General features: G+C 45.5%; 1 protein-coding gene across 1 annotated transcript in view; it reads left to right on the top strand.

Moving 5' to 3' along the window:
• LOC139254652 (calcium-responsive transcription factor-like) overlaps positions 1-20,210 on the top strand; it is a 118,921-nt gene that overhangs the window by 71,055 nt on the left and 27,656 nt on the right. Inside the window, exons 11-13 of the mRNA XM_070873783.1 lie at positions 14,600-14,839; positions 16,251-16,413; positions 20,107-20,182. Of these exons, the coding sequence (XP_070729884.1) occupies positions 14,600-14,839; positions 16,251-16,413; positions 20,107-20,182 (479 nt within the window). The remainder of the gene's footprint in view (positions 1-14,599; positions 14,840-16,250; positions 16,414-20,106; positions 20,183-20,210) is intronic.

The following is a 20,210-nucleotide window of genomic DNA, read 5'->3' as shown; positions in this document are numbered from 1 at the left end:
ACTTTCCTCCGAGCTCCCTAAATTCTGCCTGCAGGACCTCATCCTTCTTTCTACCTATGTCATTGGTCCTGATATGGACCACGACCTCTAGCTGTTTACCCTCTGTCCCCAGAATACCCTGCGTCCATTCTGTGACATCCTTGACCCTGGCACCAGGGCGGCACCAGACTATCCTAGAGTCACGTCTACGGCCGCAGAAACGCCTCTCTGTTCCCCTAACTATTGAATCCCCTACCACTACAGCTTTTTTATTCTTTGTCCCTCCTCCCTGTGCAGCTGTGCCACCCATGGTGCCTTGGACTTGGCTCTAGCTGCACTCCCCAGAGGCATCATCACCTTCACCGGTACGCAAAAGAGAATATCGCTTGGAAAGCAAGATGGACTCGGGCGGGCGGGGGGCGCGCCTGCACTACCTGCCTAGTGCTCTTCCTCCTTCTGGTGTTTACCTACTGCCCCTCTGCCTACACGCTTTTAAGCTGCGGGGTGACCACCTCCTGAAACGTGCTATCCACGTAGCTCTCAGCCTCGCAGATGCATTGTAGTGACTCCACCCGCTGCTCAAGCTCCGAAACACGGAGCTCGAGTAGTTGAAGTTGGAGTCACCTCTTGCACACGTGGCTGTCTAGGCCGCGTGAAGTGTCCAGAACTTCCCACATGCCGCAGGACATGCACTTCACAGGATTGAGCTCCCCTGCCATCCCTCTATTTAAACTTATCTGATTAAGAAGAGAAACATAGAAACATAGAAAATAGGTGCATGAGTAGGCCATTCGGCCCTTCAAGTCTGCACCGCCAATCAATGAGTTCATGGCTGAACATGCAACTTCAGTACCCCATTCCTGCTTTCTCGCCATACCCCTTGATCCCCCGAGTAGTAAGGATTACATCTAACTCCTTTTTGAATATATTTAGTGAATTGGCCTCAACAACTTTCTGTGGTTGAGAATTCCACAGGTTCACCACTCTCTGGGTGAAGAAGTTTATCCTCATCTCGGTCCTAAATGGCTTACCCCTTATCCTTAGACTGTGACCCCTGGTTCTGGACTTCCCCAACATTGGGAACATTATTCCTGCATCTAACCTGTCTAAACCTGTCAGAATTTTAAACGTTCCTATGACATCCCCTCTCATTCCTCTGAACTCCAGTGAATACAAGCCCAGTTGATCCAGTCTTTCTTGATATGTCAGTCCCGCCATCCCGAGAATCAGTCTGGTGAACCTTCGCTGCACTCCCTCAATAGCAAGAATGTCCTTCCTCAAATTAGGAGACCAAAATTGCACACAATACTCCAGGTGTGGCCTCACCAAGGTCCTGTACAACTGTAGCAACACCTCCCTGCCCCTGTACTCAAATCCCCTCGCTATGAAGGCCAACATGCCATTTGCTTTCTTAACCGCCTGCTGTACCTGCATGCCAACCTTCAATGACTGATGCACCATGGCACCCTGGTCTCGTTGCACCTTCCCTTTTCCTAATCTGTCACCCTTCAGATAATAGTCTGTCTCTCTGTTTTTACAACCAAAGTGGATAACCTCACATTTATCCACATTATACTTCATCTGCTATGCATTTGCCCACTCACCTAACCTATCCAAGTCACTCTGCAGCCTCATAGCATCCTCCTCGCAGCTCACACTGCCACCCAACTTAGTGTCATTTGCAAATTTGGAGATACTACATTTAATCCCCTCGTCTAAATCATTAATGTACAATGTAAACTGCTGGGGCCCCAGCACAGAACCTTGCGGTACCCCACTAGTCACTGCCTGCCATTCTGAAAACTACCCATTTACTCCTACTCTTTGCTTCCTGTCTGACAACCAGTTCTCAATCCATGTCAGCACACTACCCCCAATCCGATGTGCTTTAACTTTGCACATTAATCGCTTGTGTGGGACCTTGTCGAAAGTCTTCTGAAAGTCCAAATACACCACATCAACTGGTTCTCCCTTGTCCACTCTACTGGAAACATCCTCAAAAAATTCCAGAAGATTTGTCAAGCATGATTTACCTTTCACAAATCCATGAAAGAGAGATACTTACCAATCATTTACCTGCCCGGTCAAGGGCTGTGAGCTCCTTGCCAGAAGCGAACTCTTCGCCGACCTCCGGGCCTCCTGCTCCTCGGACTCCTGACCTCTCGAACCCTCGGGTCCTCCGGGCCTCCCCTACCCTCGGGTCCTCCGGGCCTCCCCTACCCTCGGGTCCTCCGGGCCTCCCCTACCCTCGGGTCCTCCGGGCCTCCCGACTCGCCAACTCACAAGGCCTCCCGATTTGCCGAACTCCTGACTTATGTGAGCTAAATAATGTTAAAACATGCCGAGCAATGCTTTGGATTTTTTGAGGTATCCCTTTCGCCCTGCACCTGTTTGCATCAGCCGTAAAATTTCCGGCCGTAATTGCTGGGTAGTTGGTGGGCAATTCGCCCAACTCTGTGCCAGCAGTGAGGATTTCCCCATCGGTGAGGATCAACTGTCGAGTCAGAACTTGATAGATTGCATGTTCGATATTTAGCTCATGCGCTCCCGATCTTGCAGTCCATTTCAAAGGCGATATGATGGCATACTCCGAGAGTATGTCATCATACACAATGCAAATTCTGGCCCGTAGAATCATAGTACACCACAGAAGGAAGCCATTCTTCTGGGCAGGCCATATTGTTCGCATACCTGACACGAGACTCCCAAAGCAAGCACTCTACTCTGAACTCTTTCACGGCAAACAAGCGCAGGAAACGTTTCAAGGACACCCTCAAAACCTCCCTGATAAAGTGCAACATCTCCATCGACAACTGGGAGTCCCTGGTCCAAGACCGCCCTAACTGGAGGAAGTGCATCCGGGAGGGCGCTGAACACCTCGAGTCTCATCGCCAAGAGCTTGCAGAAATCAAGCACAGGCAGTGGAAAGAGTGTGCAGCAAACTAGTCCCACCCACTTTTTCCCTTAAAGGCTGTCTGTCCCACTGTGACAGGGACTGTGGTTCTCGAATTGGACTGTTCAGTCACCTAAGAACTCACTTTTAGATTCCGAGGGACTGCCTATGATGATGATGAGAGTCTGCACCAGCTCTTTCGAGGAGCAATCTAGTTAGTCCCACTCCCCCACTCTTTCCCCATATCACTGCAATTTTTCTCCTGTTGAAAGCTACTATTGAATCTGTTTCCACCACCCGATAAGGCAGTGCATTCCAAATCCTAACCACTCGTATTTAAAAAAACTTTTTCTCATGTCACCGCTGGTTCTTTTGCCACTCAACTAAATCTGTGCCCTCTGGTTATTGACCGTCAGCCATTAGAAACAGTTTCTCTTTATTTACTCTATCTAAAACCCATTCATGATTTTAAACACCTCAATCAACTCTACTCGTAGTCTTCTGTGCTCTAAGGAGATCAACCCCAGCTTCTCCAGTAACTGTAATGCCTGAAACCATTCTCGTAAATCTCTCTTGTACTTTCTCCAAAGCCTTCATGTCCTTCCAAAAGTGTGCTGCCCACAATTGGACACAATACTCCAGCTGGGGCTGAACTAGTGGTTTATGTAGGTTCAGCATAATTTTATGACTTTTGTACTTGAAAGTGCAAAGACACCCCCGTTCTCTCTCTTCTTGCATCCCCTTTAAAATTGTATTTTTCTTGTATTGTCTCTCCTCATTCTTCCTGCCAACATATATCACCTCTCACTTTTCTGCGTTGAATTTCATCTGCCATGTGCCCGCTCATTCACCAGCCTGTCTATGTCCTCTTGAAGTCTTTTACTCTCTTCCTCACTGTTTACTACACTTCCAAGTTTTGTGTCATCTGCAAATTTTGAAATTGTGTCCTGAGCCTCCAAGTCATTAATGTATATCAAAAACAGCAATGGTACAAGTACTGAACCCTGGTAAACACCACTGTATACCTCTCTCCAGTCCCAATACAGCCATTCATCACAACTCTCTGTTTTCTATCCGTCAGCTAATTTCGTATACATGCTGCTACTGCCCCTTTTATCCCATGGGCTTCAATATTGCTAAAAAGCCTATTATATAGTACTTTATCAAATGCCTTATGATGGTCCATATACACAACATAGAAACATAGAAAATAGGTGCAGGAGATGGCCATTCGGCCCTTCGAGCCTGCACCACTATTCAATATGATCATGGCTGATCATCCACTTCACTTCCCTACCCTATCCCTGCTTTATCTCCATACCCCTTGATCCCTTTAGCCATAAGGGCCACATCTAACTCCCTTTTGAATATATCTAACGAACTGGCCTCAACAGCTTTCTGAGAATCCTACATGCTCACAACTCTCTGAGTGAAGAAGTTTCTCCTCATTTCAGTACTAAATAGCTTACCCCTTATCCTTAGACTGTGTCCCCTGGTTCTGGACGTCCCCAACATCGGGAACATTCTTCCTGCATCTAACCTGTCCAATCCCGTCAATGTGATATGTTTCTATGAGATCCCCTCTCATTCTTCTAAATTCCATTGAATATAAGCCTAGTCGATCCAGTCTTTCTTCATATGTCAGTCCTGTCATCCCGGGAATCAGTCTGGTGAACCTTCGCTGCACTCCCTCAATAGCAAGAATCTCCTTCCTCAGATTAGGAGACCAAAACTGTACACAATATTCAAGGTGTGGCCTCACCAAGGCTCTGTACAACTGTAGTAAGACCTCCCTGCTCCTATACTCAAAATCCTCTTGCTATGAAGGCCAACATGCCATTTGCTGCCTTTACCGCCTGCTGTACCTGTATGCAAACTTTCAATTACTGATGTACCATGACACCCAGGTCTTGTTGCACCCCCCCTTTTACTAATCTGTCACCATTCAGATAATCTGCATTCCTGTTTGTACCACCAAAGTGGATAACCTCACATTTATCTACATTATACCGCATCTGCCATGCATTTGCCCACTCACCAAACCTGTCCAAGTCACCCTGCGTGCCTCTTAGTATCCTCCTCACAGTTCACACCGCCACCCAGCTTAGTGTCATCTGCAAACTTGGAGATATTACATTCAATTCCTTCATCTAAATCATTAATGTATATTGTAAATAGCTGGGGTCCCAGCACTGAACCTTGCGGTACCCCATTATTCACTGCCTGCCATTCTGAAAAGGACCCGTTTATTCCTACTCTTTGCTTCCTGTCTGCCAACCAGTTCTCGATCCACATCAGTACATTACCACCAATACCATGTGCTTCAGTTTTGCACACCAATCTCTTGTATGGGACCTTGTCAAAAGCCTTTTGAAAGTCTAAATACACCACATTCACTGGTTCTCCCTTGTCCACTCTACTAGTTACATCCTCAAAAAATTCTAGAAGATTTGTCAAGCATGATTTCCCTTTCATAAATCCATGCTGACTTGGACCGATCCTGTCACTGCTTTCCAAATGTGCTGCTATTACACTTTAATAATTGATTTCAACATTTTCGCCACCACTGATGTCAGGCTAACCGGTCTATAATTACCCATTTTCTCTCATCCCTCCTTTTTTAAAACGTGGGGTTACATTAGCTACCCATAGGAATTGATCCACAGTCTATAGAATGTTGGAAAATGACCACCAATGCATCCACTATTTCTAGGGCCACTTCCTTAAGTACTCTTGAGATGCAGACTATCAGGCCCTGGGGATTTATCGGCCTTCAATCCCATTAATTTTCCTAACATAATTTGCTGACGAATCAGGATTTCCTTTCCTTCTTCCTTCTCACTAGACCCTCTGTCCACTAGTACTTCCGGAAGGTTATTTCTGTCTTCCTTAGTGAAGACAGAACCAAAATATTTGTTCAATTGGTCTGCCATTTCTTTGTTCTCCATTATAAATTCACCTGATTCTGACTGTAAGGGTTCTACATTTGTCTTCACTAATCTTTTTCTCTTCACGTATCTGTAGAAGCTTTTGCAGTCAGTTTTTATGTTCCCTGCAAGCTTACTCCCATTTTCTATTTTCCCCCTCCTAATTAAACTCTTCGTCCTCCTCTGCTGAACTCTAAATTTCTCCCAGTCCTCAGGTTAGCTGCTTTATTTGGTCAATTTATATGCCTGTTCCTTGGATTTAACACTATCCCTAATTTCACTTGTAAGCCACGGTTGAGCCACCTTCCCCGTTTTATTTTTCCGCCAGACAGGGATGTACAATTGTTGAAGCTCATCCATGTGATCTTTAAATGTCTGCCATTGCCTATCCACCGTCAACCCTTTAATATCATTCGCCAGTCTATCCTAGCCAATTCACGTCTCATACCGTTGAAGTTACCTATCTTTAAGTTCAGGACTCTAGTCTTTGAATTAACTGTGTCACTCTCCATCTTAATGAAGAATTTGCCATATTATGGTTACTCTTCCCTAAGGGGCCTCGCACAACAAGATTGCTAATTAATCCTCTCTCATTACACAACATCCAGTCTCGGATGGCCAGCTCTCTAGTTGGTTCCTCGACATACTGGTCTAGAAAACCATCCCTTATACACTCCATGACATCCCCCACCACCGTATTGCTACCAGTTTGTTTAACCCAATCTCTGTAGATTAAAGTCACCCATGATAACTACTTTACCTTTATTGCACACATCCCTAATTTCCTGTTTGATGCCATCCCCAACCTCACTATGACTGTTTGGTGGTCTGTACACAACTCTCTCTCGCGTTTTCTGCCCTTTGGTGTTCCGCAGCACTACCCATACAGATCCCACCTCATCCAAGCTAATGTTCTTCCTTACTATTGGGTTAATCTCCTCTTCAACCAGCAATGCTACCCCACCTCCTTTTCCTTTCAGTTTATCTTTGTTGAATATTAAATACCCCTGGATGTTGAGTTCCCAGCCTTGGTCACCCTGCAGCCATGTCTCCGTAATCCCAATTACATCATATCCGTTAACAGCTAGCTATCTGCGTAGTTATTTCATCCACCTTATTACGAATGCTCCTCGCATTGAGACACAGAGCCTTCAGGCTTGTTTTTTTAACATTCTTTGTCCTTTTAGAATTATGTTGTAATGTGGCCCTTTTTGGTTTTTGCCTTTTGATTTCTCTGCCCTCCACTTTTACTTTTCTCCTTTATACCTTTTGCTTTTGCCCCCATTTTACTTCCCTCTGTCTCCCTGCATAGGTTCCCATTCCCCTGCCCTATTAGTTTAAATCCTCCCCAACAGCGCTAGCAAACACTCCCCCCTAGTTGGTTCCAGTCCTGCCCAGGTGCAGACTATCCGGTTTGTACTGGTCCCACCTTCCCCAGAACCGGTTCCAATGTCCCAGGAATTTGAATCCCTCCCTCTTGCACCATTCCTCAAGCCACGTATTCATCATAACTATGCTGCTATTTCTACTCTGACTAGCACGTGGCACTGGTAGCAGTCCTGAGATTGCTACCTTTGAGGTCTTACTTTTCAATTTAACTCCTAGCTCCCTAATTTCAGCTTGTAGGACCTCATCCCACTTTTTACCTATATCGTTGGTGCCTATATGCACCATGACAACTGGCTGTTCACACTTCTCCTTCAGAATGCCCTGCAGCCGCTCCGAGACATTCTTGACCCTTGCACTAGGGAGGCAACATACCATCCTGGAGTCTCGTTTGCGCCGCAGAAGTACCTATCTATTCCCCTTACAATAGAATCCCCTACCACCATAGCTCTCCCACTCTTTTTTTTCCTGCTCTCCTGCGCCATGAACTTGGCTGCTGCTGCCTTTCCTTGATTGGCCATCTCCCCCCAATAGTACTCAAGGTGGTATCTGTTTTGGAGGGAGATGACCGCAGGGGACCCCTGCACTACCTTCCTTCCACTGATCTTCATGATAGTCACTGTAGTGTATGGAGAAAGAGTCAGACTGAACACTGAGCTCAAAGTAAAGTGTGACCGTAGTCTTTTATTGCAGGTCTCCAGAATGTGTCTCCAACCTGTGAGACCTCCTTAAATACCTGTGCTCCCAAGGGATTATGGGATCCCTTGGGACTCCAGGGAATAAGCCCTCAGGTGGCTGTACAGAGTAAATACAAATTTACATATATAACAACATTCCTCTCCCCGCCCCCGTCCACCCCCCCCCCCCAAAGTCAATAGTGTAACTATTTAAAATGTGAGTCGATCTGGGGCCCTTCTTGCCCTGGTTGATCGTCTTGGTGTGAAAGCTGGTATTCTTGAATCGTTTGTTGGGCCCTCGCTGGGCTGCTGTGCAGCTGGCCTTGCTGGGCTGCCTGATGTGTTGGGCCTTGCTGGGCTGCTGTGGCTGATGGGTTCTGCTTCGTGGTCAACCTTGGTGCCGGTTGCCACTGGTGTGTATGTTGGGGGATCAAAAAAGGTAGAATCCAAGGTGGGTTGCTCAGGATAGTCCGTGAATCTGAGTTTGATTTGGTCCAAGTGTTTCTGATGAATGAGTCCATTTGAAAGTTTGACCCGAAACACACTGCTCCCCTCTTTGGCCACGACAGTGCCGGGAAGCCACTTGGGACCTTGTCCATAATTTAATACAAATACATGATCATTGATTCCAATCTCAGCGCAACTGTGTCATGCATCATGGTATGCACTTTGTTGAAGCCGCCTGCTCTCTACCTGTTCATGTCGATCAGGGTGAACTAACGAGAGCCTTGTCTTAAGTGCTCTTTTCATGAGCAGTTCAGCAGGTGGGATACCAGTGAGTGAGTGGGGTCTCGTGCGGTAGCTAAGCAGGACTTGGGATAGGCGATTCTGCAGTGAGCCTTCAGTTATCCTCTTCAAGCCTTGCTTGATGGTTTGCACTGCTCTCTCTGCCTGACCGTTGGACACTGGTTTAAACAGGGCAGATGTGACATGTTTGATCCTGTTACGGGTCATGAATTCTTTGAACTCAGCACTGGTAAAACATGGCCCGTTGTCGCTCACCAGAACATCGGGTAGGGAAACATGGCCCGCAGGCTTTCAGTAGTGGCAGTGGACGTGCTAGCCGACATTATCTCACATTCAATCCAGTTGGAGTACGCGTCTACAACCACAATGAACATTTTACCCAAGAACGGGCCTGCATAATCGACGTGTACCCTAGACCACGGTTTGGAGGGCCAATGCCATAAACTTAGCGCTGCCTCCCTGGGTGCATTGCTTAACTGTGAGCATGTGTTACATCTGTGAACGCAGGACTCTTAAGTCTGCATTGATACCGGGCCACCACACGTGGGATCTGGCTATCGCTTTCATCATTATGATGCCTGGGTAGGTACTGTGGAGGTCATTGATGAAGGTGTCTTTGCCCTTCTTGGGGACCACTACTCGATTACCCCACAGAAGGTAGTCTGCCTGTATAGACATTTCATCTTTGCGCCGCTGGAACGGCTTTATCTCTTCCTGCATTTCCACTGGGACACTGGACCAGCTCCCGCGAAGCACACAGCTTTTGACTAGAGATAATAAGGATTCCTGGATTGTCCAGGTTTTGATCTGCCTGGCAGTGATTGGTGATTGCTCACTCTCAAATGCTTCCATAACCATGGCTAGATCTGCAGGCTGTGCCATTTCCACTCCCATGGTGAGCAATGGCAGCCTACTGAGAGCATTGCGCAGTTTTCTGTGGCGGATGACGTAGTTGTATGCGGACAATGTGAGCGCCCATCTCGATGCAGGCGGATGCGTTAGTATTTATCCCTTTACTCTCGGAGGACAGGGATATAAATGGCTTATGGTCAGTTTCCAATTCGGATTTTAGCCCAAACGGGTATTGATGCATTTTCTTTACCCCATAGATACATGCTAACGCTTCTTTCTCAATCATGCTGTGTAGGCTCTCTCAGCCTTAGACAGACTCCTGGATGCATAAGCAACCGGTTGCAGTTTTCCGAAATCATTAGTTTGTTACAATACACACCCGATGCCATATAACAACGCATCACATGCTAGTACCAAACGCTTACAAGGATCATACAACACAAGCAATTTGTTTGAGAATAACAATTTTCTCACTTTTACAAAAGCATTTTCTTGGCTTTTGCCCCAAACCCATTCATCCACTTTTCGTAGTAAGACATGCAGTGGTTCTAACAGTGTGCTGAGACCTGGTAAGAAGTTAGCAAAGTATTTCAGGAGTCCCAGAAACGACTGCAGCTCCGTCACGTTCTGTGGCCTCAGTGCGTTCTCGATTGCCTCCGTCTTCGCGTTGGTGGGCCTGATGCCGTCCGCCACAATCTTCCTTCCCAGGAACTCTACTTCAGGCGCCAGGAAAACGCACTTTGAGCATTTTAACCTGAGCCCCACCCGGTTGAGTCGACTAAGAACCTCCTCCAGATTCTGCAGATGCTCGATTGTGTTCCGACCTGTGACCAAGATGTCGTCTGGAAGACCACGGTGTGCGGGACCGACTTCAGTAAACTTTCTATGTTTCTCTGGAATATCGCTGCCACTGATCAGATTCCAAACGGGCATCTATTATAAAGAAAAAGACCTTTTGTGCGTGTTGATGCAGGTGAGGGCCTTCGATGATTCCTCCAGTTCCTGCGTCATGTAGGTTGAAGTCAGATCCAGCTTTGTGAACATCTTTCCTCCCGCCAGCGTTGCTAAGAGGTCATCGGCTTTTGGTAGTGGGTATTGGTCCTGCAGGGACAAACGATTGGTAGTTACTTTGTAATCGCCACAGATTCTGACGGTGCCGTCTCCCTTGAGGACTGGGACAATAGGACTGGGCCACTCGTTGAACTCGATCGGGGAAATGATGCCCTCTCTTTGCAGCCGGTCTAGCTCAATCTCTACCTTTTCTCTCATCATGTATGGTACCGCTCTCGCCTGTGATGGATGGGTCGCGCCCCCGGAATTAGGTGGATCTGCACTTTTGCTCCTTGGAATTTCCCGATGCCTGGTTCGAACAGCGAAGGAAATTGTTTAAGACCTGGGCACACGAAGTGTCGTCAGCGGGCGATGGCGCTCGGACATCGTCCCAGTTCCAGCGTATCTTTCCCAGCCAGCTCCTGCCGAGCAGTGTGGGACCATCGCCCGGTAGCACCCAGAGTGGTAGCTTGTGCACCGCTCCATCGTGGGAGACCTTTACAGTAGCACTGCCGATTACAGGAATCCGTTCTTTCATATAAGTTCTTAGTTTCGTGTGAACTGGAGTTAAGACGGGCCTTGAGGCCTTGTTGCACCACAACCTTTCAAAAGTCTTTTTGCCCATGATGGACTGGCTCACGCCCGTGTCCAGCTCCATTGACACCGGGAGTCCATTTAGTTCAACATTCAGCATTATCGGGGGACAATTCGTGGTGAATGTGTGCACCCCATGTACCTCTGCCTCCTCGATCTGAGGCTCTGGTTCATCATGATCCTCCGTGGATCTGTCCTCCTCTGCTACATGGTGGTTTGCAGATTTAACAGGCTTTGCAGCTCACCTGCGCACTCGTTGGAGGTGTCCCATTGTTCCACAGCCCTTGCAAACGTACTCTTTGAATCGGCATGAATGGAAATGATGATCATCCCCACAGCGCCAACAAGGTGTTAATGGCCTTGCATTCATCACCCTTGATGGTGGACTCTGAGACATCTGTGGACGTGTAGCTGCAGGTATGTTTGACCTGTACTGTACGTTACGATTCAAAAGCAACATCACTTTGTTCACAGTACTTGTAGCAGCACTTGTGTGCTACAAGTATTGTCACTGGTGGCAATGAACGCCTGGGCTATTGCTATGACCTTACTCAAGGTTGGGGTCTCTACAGTCAAAAGTTTGCGAAGTATGGTTTCATGGCCAGTGCCAAGTACGAAAAAGTCTCTGAGCATGTGCTCCAAATGTCCTTCAAATTTGTAATGTCCTGCAAGGCGTCTTAGCTCGGCGACATAGCTCGCCACTTCCTGGCCTTCAGACCTTTTGTAGGTGTAGAACCGGTACCTTGCCATCAGAACGCTTTCCTTTGGGTTCAAATGCTCTTGGGCCAGCGTGCGCAAATCATCGTTTGATTTCTCCGTGGGTTTCGCTGGAGTGAGCAGATTCTTCATGACGTTGGTGCCCCACAGACGGTGAGGAGGATCGCTATTGTTTGGCAGCGCTCTCTTCCCCATCTAGCTCGTTGGCCATGAAGTATTGGTCGAGTCGCTCCACAAAAGTTTCCCAATCATCTCCCTCCGAGAATTTCTCCAGGATGCCCAGGATGTTCTCTGCATCTTTGGGTTCGCTATCTGTATCTTGTCGCCAGTTGTAGTGTATGGGGAAAGAGTTAGACTGAACACTGAGCTCAAAGTAAAGTGTGACCTTAGTCTTTTATTGCAGGTCTCCAGAGTGCCTCTCCTTAAATACCTGTGCCTCCCAAGGGATTATGGGATCCCTTGGGACTCCAGGGGATGAGCCCTCTGGTGGCTGTACAGAGTAAATACAAGTTTACATATATAACAGTCACCCATTCCCAATCTGCCTGTGTACCCTTTACCTGCAGTGTGACCAACTCACTAAACAGGCTATTCACGACATCCGCAGCATCACGGATGCTCCATAGTGAATCCATGTGCAGCTCCAGTGCCGCAATACGGTCTGTCAGGAGCTGCAGCTGGATACACTTCCTGCACACAGTAGTCAGGGACACTAGAAGCGTCCCTGATTTCCCACATAGCACAGGAAGAGCATGACACGGGTCTGGGCTCTCCTGCCATGACTTAACCCTTAAATTACTTAATTTGGCAACGGTGACAAGGTTTCTTAGTGCTAAGAAAAAGAAAAAAGACAAGGAAAAAGAAAACTACTCACCAATCAACCAGCCAATTACTTACCCTCTTGGCTGTGACGTCACACTTCGATTACTTTTTACTACTTTCTTACTTTTGACTCCGCTGCAGCAGCTGGCTCCTCTCCGACTGCTGCTGCTCCTCGCTGCCACTGGGCCTTTTATAGGCCTCGCCGCTCCTCCCCAATTGCCGCTGATGCTGGGCCTTTTATAGGCCTCGCCGCTCCTTCCTGACTGCCGCTGCTCCTTGCTGCTGCTGGGCCTTTTATAGGCCTCGCCGCTCCTCCCCGACTGCCATCAACTGCATTGCCGTCATCCACCATCTCTGTTACCTCATCAAAAAACTCTAAATCAAGTTAGTCAAACACGATTTGCCCTTAACAAATTCGTACTGGCTCTCTTTTATTAGTATGCGCTTGTCTAAGTGTGTGTTAATTTTCTCCTGGATTATTGTTTCTAAAAGCTTTCCCACCACTGATAAACTGACTGGCCTGCAATTGTGAAGTTTATCCTTCTGCTTTTTTGAGCCTGGAGTTCACCAACCTTATTAACACACCATGCATTTACACGGCACTCCAAACCTAACTTAGACCTCTTTGCATTTTCTTTGATCCCCATTAATTCTGCATTTTATTTAACTCTGACTGTCACTTCCAGTCCTCTCTGCACCTTGTTTCTACTTTTTAATACTATATCTTGGTGCCCAATTCCCTGCCGAATTAGTTTATATCCTTCCCCACAGCACTAGTTAACCTGTCCATGAGGATGTCGGTCCCAACTCTGTTCAGGTGCAACACCTCCATCTTGAACACGTCTCTTCTGCCACAGAACTGGTCCCAATGTCCTATGAATCTGAAGCCCTTCTTCCTGCACCAGGTCTTTCGCCACGCATTAACCTGCCATATCCTCCTGTTTGTACTCTCACTAGCGCATGGCACTGGGAGTAATGCAGAGATTACTACCTTTTGCGTGTGTTCAGAATTGCTTGACCATAGAGTGTTAGAATTACTTGCTTGGGATAGGGACAGGAACTATCCTCCTCACATCTGAGCACATGATTTTCTTGCAACACAAGGTTAATTTTCTATTGAGAATTTGAAAAGATTATGGTCTAGAATTTCCTTTGGCTTCCCGCCCGGTTTCTAGACAGTATTGGTCATTGTGGGCGGTAATCATTTGAACAAAAATTCCCTTACCTGAGTTACACCGGCAGTTTCGAGGTACCGCTGAAGAGCGGACCGCCGGCTTGCACCATCCTGAGATCGCCCTCGCGCGATATTTGGCTGAGCAGTGACCCGTAGGTAAGTTTTTTTAAAAGCGCCCACGAGGATCAGTGAAGCTGGGCGGTAGGGCAGTAGCTCTTCAAGGAAAAGGTTAGTATTTGTTTTTTTACGAATTATTTTAAAAATGTGTTGTGATTTATGTCTAAAGTGTCTTGGGAATGTTTTTTGGATTTTTTTAGATGTTTTAAAAAAAATTATTTTTATTGTTTTTCTGGTGTTAGGCCCAACCCTTGGGGTAAATTTTTATTGATTTAAACATTTTTTTTCGCCCATTTTGTTTACGAACCGCCCAATCGACCCTAAATTGCACTGTTCCGCCCAGAATGGGGGTACAAGGCCCATGTTTTTCGCTTGGTGGATTTAAAACATTTTTGGGGGGACGTTTTTGCCGGTGATAACCTTCCCAGTCTTCGCGGTCTTTTGGGCGGCGATCGGGCGCTGGCAGGCTGATAGGAAATTCTAGCCCTATGGTTCTCTTTGCCTAATGATTATAATTGTGTATCTCTTCAGTCTTCAGGCGATTTAGGATTTATCGAGATTCTCGCATTGGGCCCATTGTGCTGGGAGTTTGTTGTCAGAATTCTGTTCTGACCACTGACAGGTGTTACCCACAGTGTTATTGATTCTGTTCATGTTGCCACAGGTGGTATGTGCAGTTACCCACGCCACAGGCTCACCAGTACCATGATCAAGACGGCTCCTATTTACCACCACCTCCGCCGCCACCCCCTCCACCATTTGTCTCCATTGAGGAGGAAGATGTTGGGATGATGGATGAAAATGGGATCTTGCCTTCTCGTCTGCACCCACGGGTCACTGAGAAGATTCGAGAACTGGTTGCTCAGGGAATTGACCAGGTCTACATGGTCCGTAAGCAGCTAAGGTGCAGCAAAGGTTCACTAGATTGATTCCTGGGATGAGAGGATTGCCCTATGAGGAGAGATTGAGTAGTTTGGCCCTATACTCTCTGGAGTTTAGAAGAATGAGAGGTGATCTCATTGAAATGTATAAGATTCTGAGGGGGATTGACAGAATAGATGCTGAGAGGTTGTTTCCCCTGGTTGGAGAGTCTAAAACTAGGGGGCATAGTCTCAGGATAAAAGATCAGCCATTTAAGACTGAGATGAGGAGGAATTTCTTCACTGAGTGTTGTGAAGATTTGGAATTCTCTACCCCAAAGGGCTGTGGATGCTGAATCGTTGAGTATATTCAAGGCTGAGATAGATGGGGAACTAAGGGATATGGGAGAAAGTGGAATTGAGGTCAAAGATCAGCCATGATCTTAGTGAATGTCGGGGCAGGCTCAAGGATTCGTATGGCCTACCCCTGCTCCTAATTCTTACGTCCTTCTCACTGTTTTCCCGTACTTCAGGAAAATGAGAACATTTTGACAAGTATAGAAAATGTACTTGTAGAAAAATGCAAAGTTGTAAGCCATTACTATATGGGAAGAATCCCACAATAATTCCCCTAGTATGTACAGGATACTTGTATTATAAAATGACACATGGTTGATTCTGTGTCTTATTTTCTGTAGTCACAATACAAAAGGGTGTTGTGAATTATGTCATATATATACTCAGTTGGCTTTCTTTTAACATTTTATATTTTTCCTTCAGTGGACATGCAATTTTGCACTAAGATGTTTATATATAGGAATTGAATTGATACTGTATCTTAAAGTGGGCTGTCTTGTCAGCAAGATTTACTTATAAAAGTCAGATGCAGTGATTTGCGATTAAAATCCTTTGACTTATTACAGTTTTTCTGGCTATTTTCATTTACATAATTAGTGCTGGTGAAAGCACTGGGAAACTTTCTGGAAGAAAATACTGAGGCTGAGAGTGTTTGAAATGTGGATTAAAAACCATATAATTGAAATAACACACTCGGGGAAAAAAATCAGAGTTAATTGTTGACTACGCTGAAATTAACTCTGTTTTCTCACAGCCAGTTTTTTGTCATTCACCATCTGTAAATAGATCAGAACGGGGAGGATTCAGAAGCAGCCAAGCAGATCCAAATCCAACCAGTTGTTACCCATTTTGTTTATCATTCCCACTTTAAATTATAGTTCATTCATTTTTGCCTGGATATAAGTCTTTTGAACCTCAGCAGTGTGTTCTGTTTGGACAGGGCTGTGTCAGTTAGGTCAGGCTGGGCTGTGTGTTTTGCTTTGTGGCTTGCTGTGTGACATTGGGCTGTTTCATTATCTGATGTTGGGTGGCTGAGCTTTGTCCTATTGGGTTGTGATATGCTGGGCTGTAATTGATTATCTGTTTTTCTTTGTGCAGAAAGTTTGTGGAACGGGAATTATTTAAACCTGATGATGTTCCTGAGAGACACAATCTCTCCTTCTTCCCAACTGTCAATGACATCAAAAACCACATCCACGAAGCACAGTTAGCACTACAGAGAGGCGAGCTGGAGTATATATCCGGAGCGATGACTGCAGCAGTAAGATATATGTTTGTTATTGTGTGCAAGTAACTCATTGAGCTGATTAATAGTGGTACTGGGGAATGGAATATTCTTCCTGATTTGTTCAACCATCACATGCAAATACGGATCGCCATTGCCCACGGAGCGGGGTGATCTTCTACCACCAATCGTCACTCTACGCATCAGAGCCTCAGTCTGTGACAGGTCTTCAGTTCCATGCAAGTCATGGGCAGCAAACCTGTTTTTTTTTTGTCTCCCACAACAGAGAAAGTTCTATCAATCATCATAGGTTTTTTTTTGTTCGTTAATAGTTTTATTTTCTCATTTATTTCTTTGAGATGTAGAGCAAATGTTTTTGTCCTTGCATATTATTTTCTAGTTTGGGCTAAAAAAAAATATTGTTTAAATGTTGCCATCTTAAATTATGGTCCATCCATGTCCTCCTAAATCAATCTGACCCTGAACAATCCTCGCCTTGTACCTGTACTTGACTTCAAAATATGCACCAATTGCTCAGATGCTTCCCAATCTCAGAAACCACAATATTGGCCTTTCATCCTTGCATGACTTTTTCAAACATGAATCCTCACACTAAATGATGAGCTCAATTGCTGAAAGGGAATGCTGCCCTCTAGAGTGATGCTGGATTCCTGTTTCACAGGGAAACTTCAAGATCCAGCTCAGTAAGATACTTATGTACGGCCAGGCAAGACATAGAACCAGACATAAGTAGGACCATTTCAGGGTCTGGGCCTCACACAGATTCATCCATCATTGGTTGACATGACACTAGTTGAGTGACCAGCACTTCTCAGTTCCTGACCAGTATCCGCTTTGTCTCAGTCCCTAAAACAATATTAATTCAAGCTGCAGCTGGAAGAGGCCAAGACCCTGGCACTGGGTCAAAAGCAAAACACCATGGATGCTGGCAATCTGAAATAAAAGCAGAAAATGCTGGAAAGACTCAGCAGGCCAGCCACCATTGAAACAGATCCTAGCAAGGAATATATACTGCTTTTGGAAGAGGGGAGAAATTTAAGGAAACAAATATGAGTGTCTGAGGAATGCACTTTAAAAGGGCTCATTAAGTGTTCTTTTACCTTGCTATCCTCAACTATCAAGGCTTTATTTCTGGATATGGTCACCATTGGTAAACTGCATAGCCATTTCATAAAATCTTTGCCAATACAAGTAGTAGTCAGCATCAACCAATGAAAGTCACTTGGGCAGGTGCCCTTTTCTTTTTACCCAAATAAATAAGATGGCCATTCTCTTCTGTTATAGGGAAGCGGCAGAGGAGTAGGATATGGAAATGGGGAGCAATTGCTATTACAATAAAATCCTCCGGCCTCGATGTGGGATTCAGATGGACTGCTAACTCAATTATATATATTTTGATGAGCAGAGCACAAGGGTTACTTCACAGCTAGGGGTCCAGCCTGTAACACGGATGAGCAACAATCCCATATTGGACCTAGTCGATATGTCTACCAAAACTTTGCCGATCCCAATGTGGGATACAACAAAGATAATCTAGGAGAACATGATTCAGGCAATGGCTCTGGCATTCCTTGTCCCCCAAATTTTCAAAAATGTCTTGTTACACTTGGTAAGCACCCAAACTTGGTGGGCATCTATCAGGTGTAACAACAACTTGCATTTATATAGTACCTTTAACATAGTAAAACGTCCCGAGGCACTTCACAAGACTGTTGTCAGACAAAAATTGACACTGAGCTACATAACGAGATATTAGGACAGCTGAAGAGGTAGGTTTTAAGGAGCGACTTAAAGGAGGATAGAGAGGTGGAGAGGGTTAGGAGGGGGGTTAATTCTAAAGTTTAGGGCCTCAGCAGCTGAAGGCATGGCCACTACTGGTGGCATGAAGGAAATTGGGGATACGCAACAGAACAGAATTGGAGGAGTGCAGAGATCTTGTTGTCAAGCTTGTAGAGCTGGAGGATGTTAGAAATAGAGGGGGGGCGAAGCCCTGGAGGGATTTGAACACAGGATGAGAATTTTAAAATTGAGGCGTTGCCAGACTGGGAGCCAATGTAGATCAGTGAGCACAGGGGTGATGGGTGAACAGGACTTGGTGCGAGGTAGTATACAGGCCTCAAGAGTTTTAGATGAGCTCAAGTTTATGGGAGGTGGGAGGCTGGCCAGGACAGCATTGGAGTTGAGACAAAATGCAGTAAGTTCCCTACATTCCCTTATTTCAAGCTAATCCTGTTGACTTTGGTCAAGCAGCAATGTTGTCATAGTTGTCTTAGACATGAGTGCCATGACTGCAGCCTGAGACCATGTCCTATGTCACTTTGCATGGCTAACAATCTCCTATTTTCTGGCTGATTTCCAGAAATGGTTCCTTTTCTCAGACTACGAACATATGAGAATAGCAGACAGGAAAAGACCAGCTGCTCCATCGAGTCTGTCCCATACAGTCACATTGCAATTGACCATCATAATTGCCAGTGCTCCCTACTCACCAGCAGCCATATAATCTTCTGGGAGAGGCATAATTCAGAGAAACGATGAATTTGGGGAAATTCTTCTCCGACGCCCAAGGGCTATCATAATGAGTTCCAGGAGACCACAGTGACCATAAGACACAAAATCCAACACCCATCACAGGAATATGCTGATAAATTTCTAAAAACACCAGCAAAGCCTATAAAATATTCCCAGAAACAGCTCAAATAAATGTAGCACCCAGTCAGATCTTGTTGAAAAACATATATTCTTTGTGAATATAGCATATGATTTTGACTCTTTAGCTGTATGGGAGAAAACCCAGATAAGTTAAATTGTGGTGTTCTCTGATACCTATCAATGCTATTTATGAGCTTACTGTTAGGAAGTGCAAGACACTGACATAACTTGATTCACTCTACAATGTTGTATGTGCTTTTTCCTCTCTCATCTCCATGTCGCTGCTTTTATGGCTACTAACTGAAATGATGCTTGATGTAATATCATTAGAATCTTGCTTGTATCTGGATTAACAAAAAAACAGGGTTAGGAGGGTGTAGAAAAAATTTCCTGCTCATAGTCAATGTTTGGTATGGGTAATAATTGTTGGCAATTTTGAAAGATTAATATTTTACAGTCAAAGATTAATGTTTAATGATTAATAAAGAAGTTCATGAATTTTATAGCCATAAACTGATGCCTTTCCTGGAGGCTCAGATGGATTGTAAATATCCCATGCCATTATTTGAAGAGAATCAGAGAGTTCTCTCTCTGTCCTGTTCAACATTCCTCCCACAGAAACAGATTAACTGGACATTTATCTCATTGATATTTGTGGTATCTTACTGCTTATGGCGGCTGTGTTTGATTACGTAACGACTTAAACACCCTAATTAATTGTAAAGTTGTTGTATGTCTGCAGCCTTGAGACATTCTAGAGAGACATGTTAAGGCACTAATCCTTTTTAGCACCCTACATGTAGAGACGAGATTGGATGGGGTTTTACTTGCCTGGGTACCCCACGTTCATAATTTTAGGCAAGCTGCCTAGTTGAAGCACTATGCCATGGACAAGCCACTTGTCCATAGCGGGAAAGTGAAGATACAAGATGTTTAGCCATCCTTGCTGTTGTATCTCTCCAAGTGGCCTGTGTAAGAGCAATATTTGCTGAGTCCCTGACTTCTGTGCTGCCTCAAATCTATTTGTTTAACTTATAAAGATGATTATTTTTCCAGCTACAATGGACGGCTTCCAATGGGAGTCTTCACACAGAGACAGTGACAGTAACACTTGCATCTGCACAAGGGGATGGTAAGTGTTGGTACAAATTTTTAATTGC

The sequence above is a fragment of the Pristiophorus japonicus genome, chromosome 3, assembly GCF_044704955.1.
Source record: "Pristiophorus japonicus isolate sPriJap1 chromosome 3, sPriJap1.hap1, whole genome shotgun sequence".
Lineage (NCBI taxonomy): Eukaryota > Metazoa > Chordata > Chondrichthyes > Pristiophoridae > Pristiophorus > Pristiophorus japonicus.
Note: the sequence above shows the minus strand (reverse complement) of the source record. Positions and strands in the feature narration are given on the sequence as shown.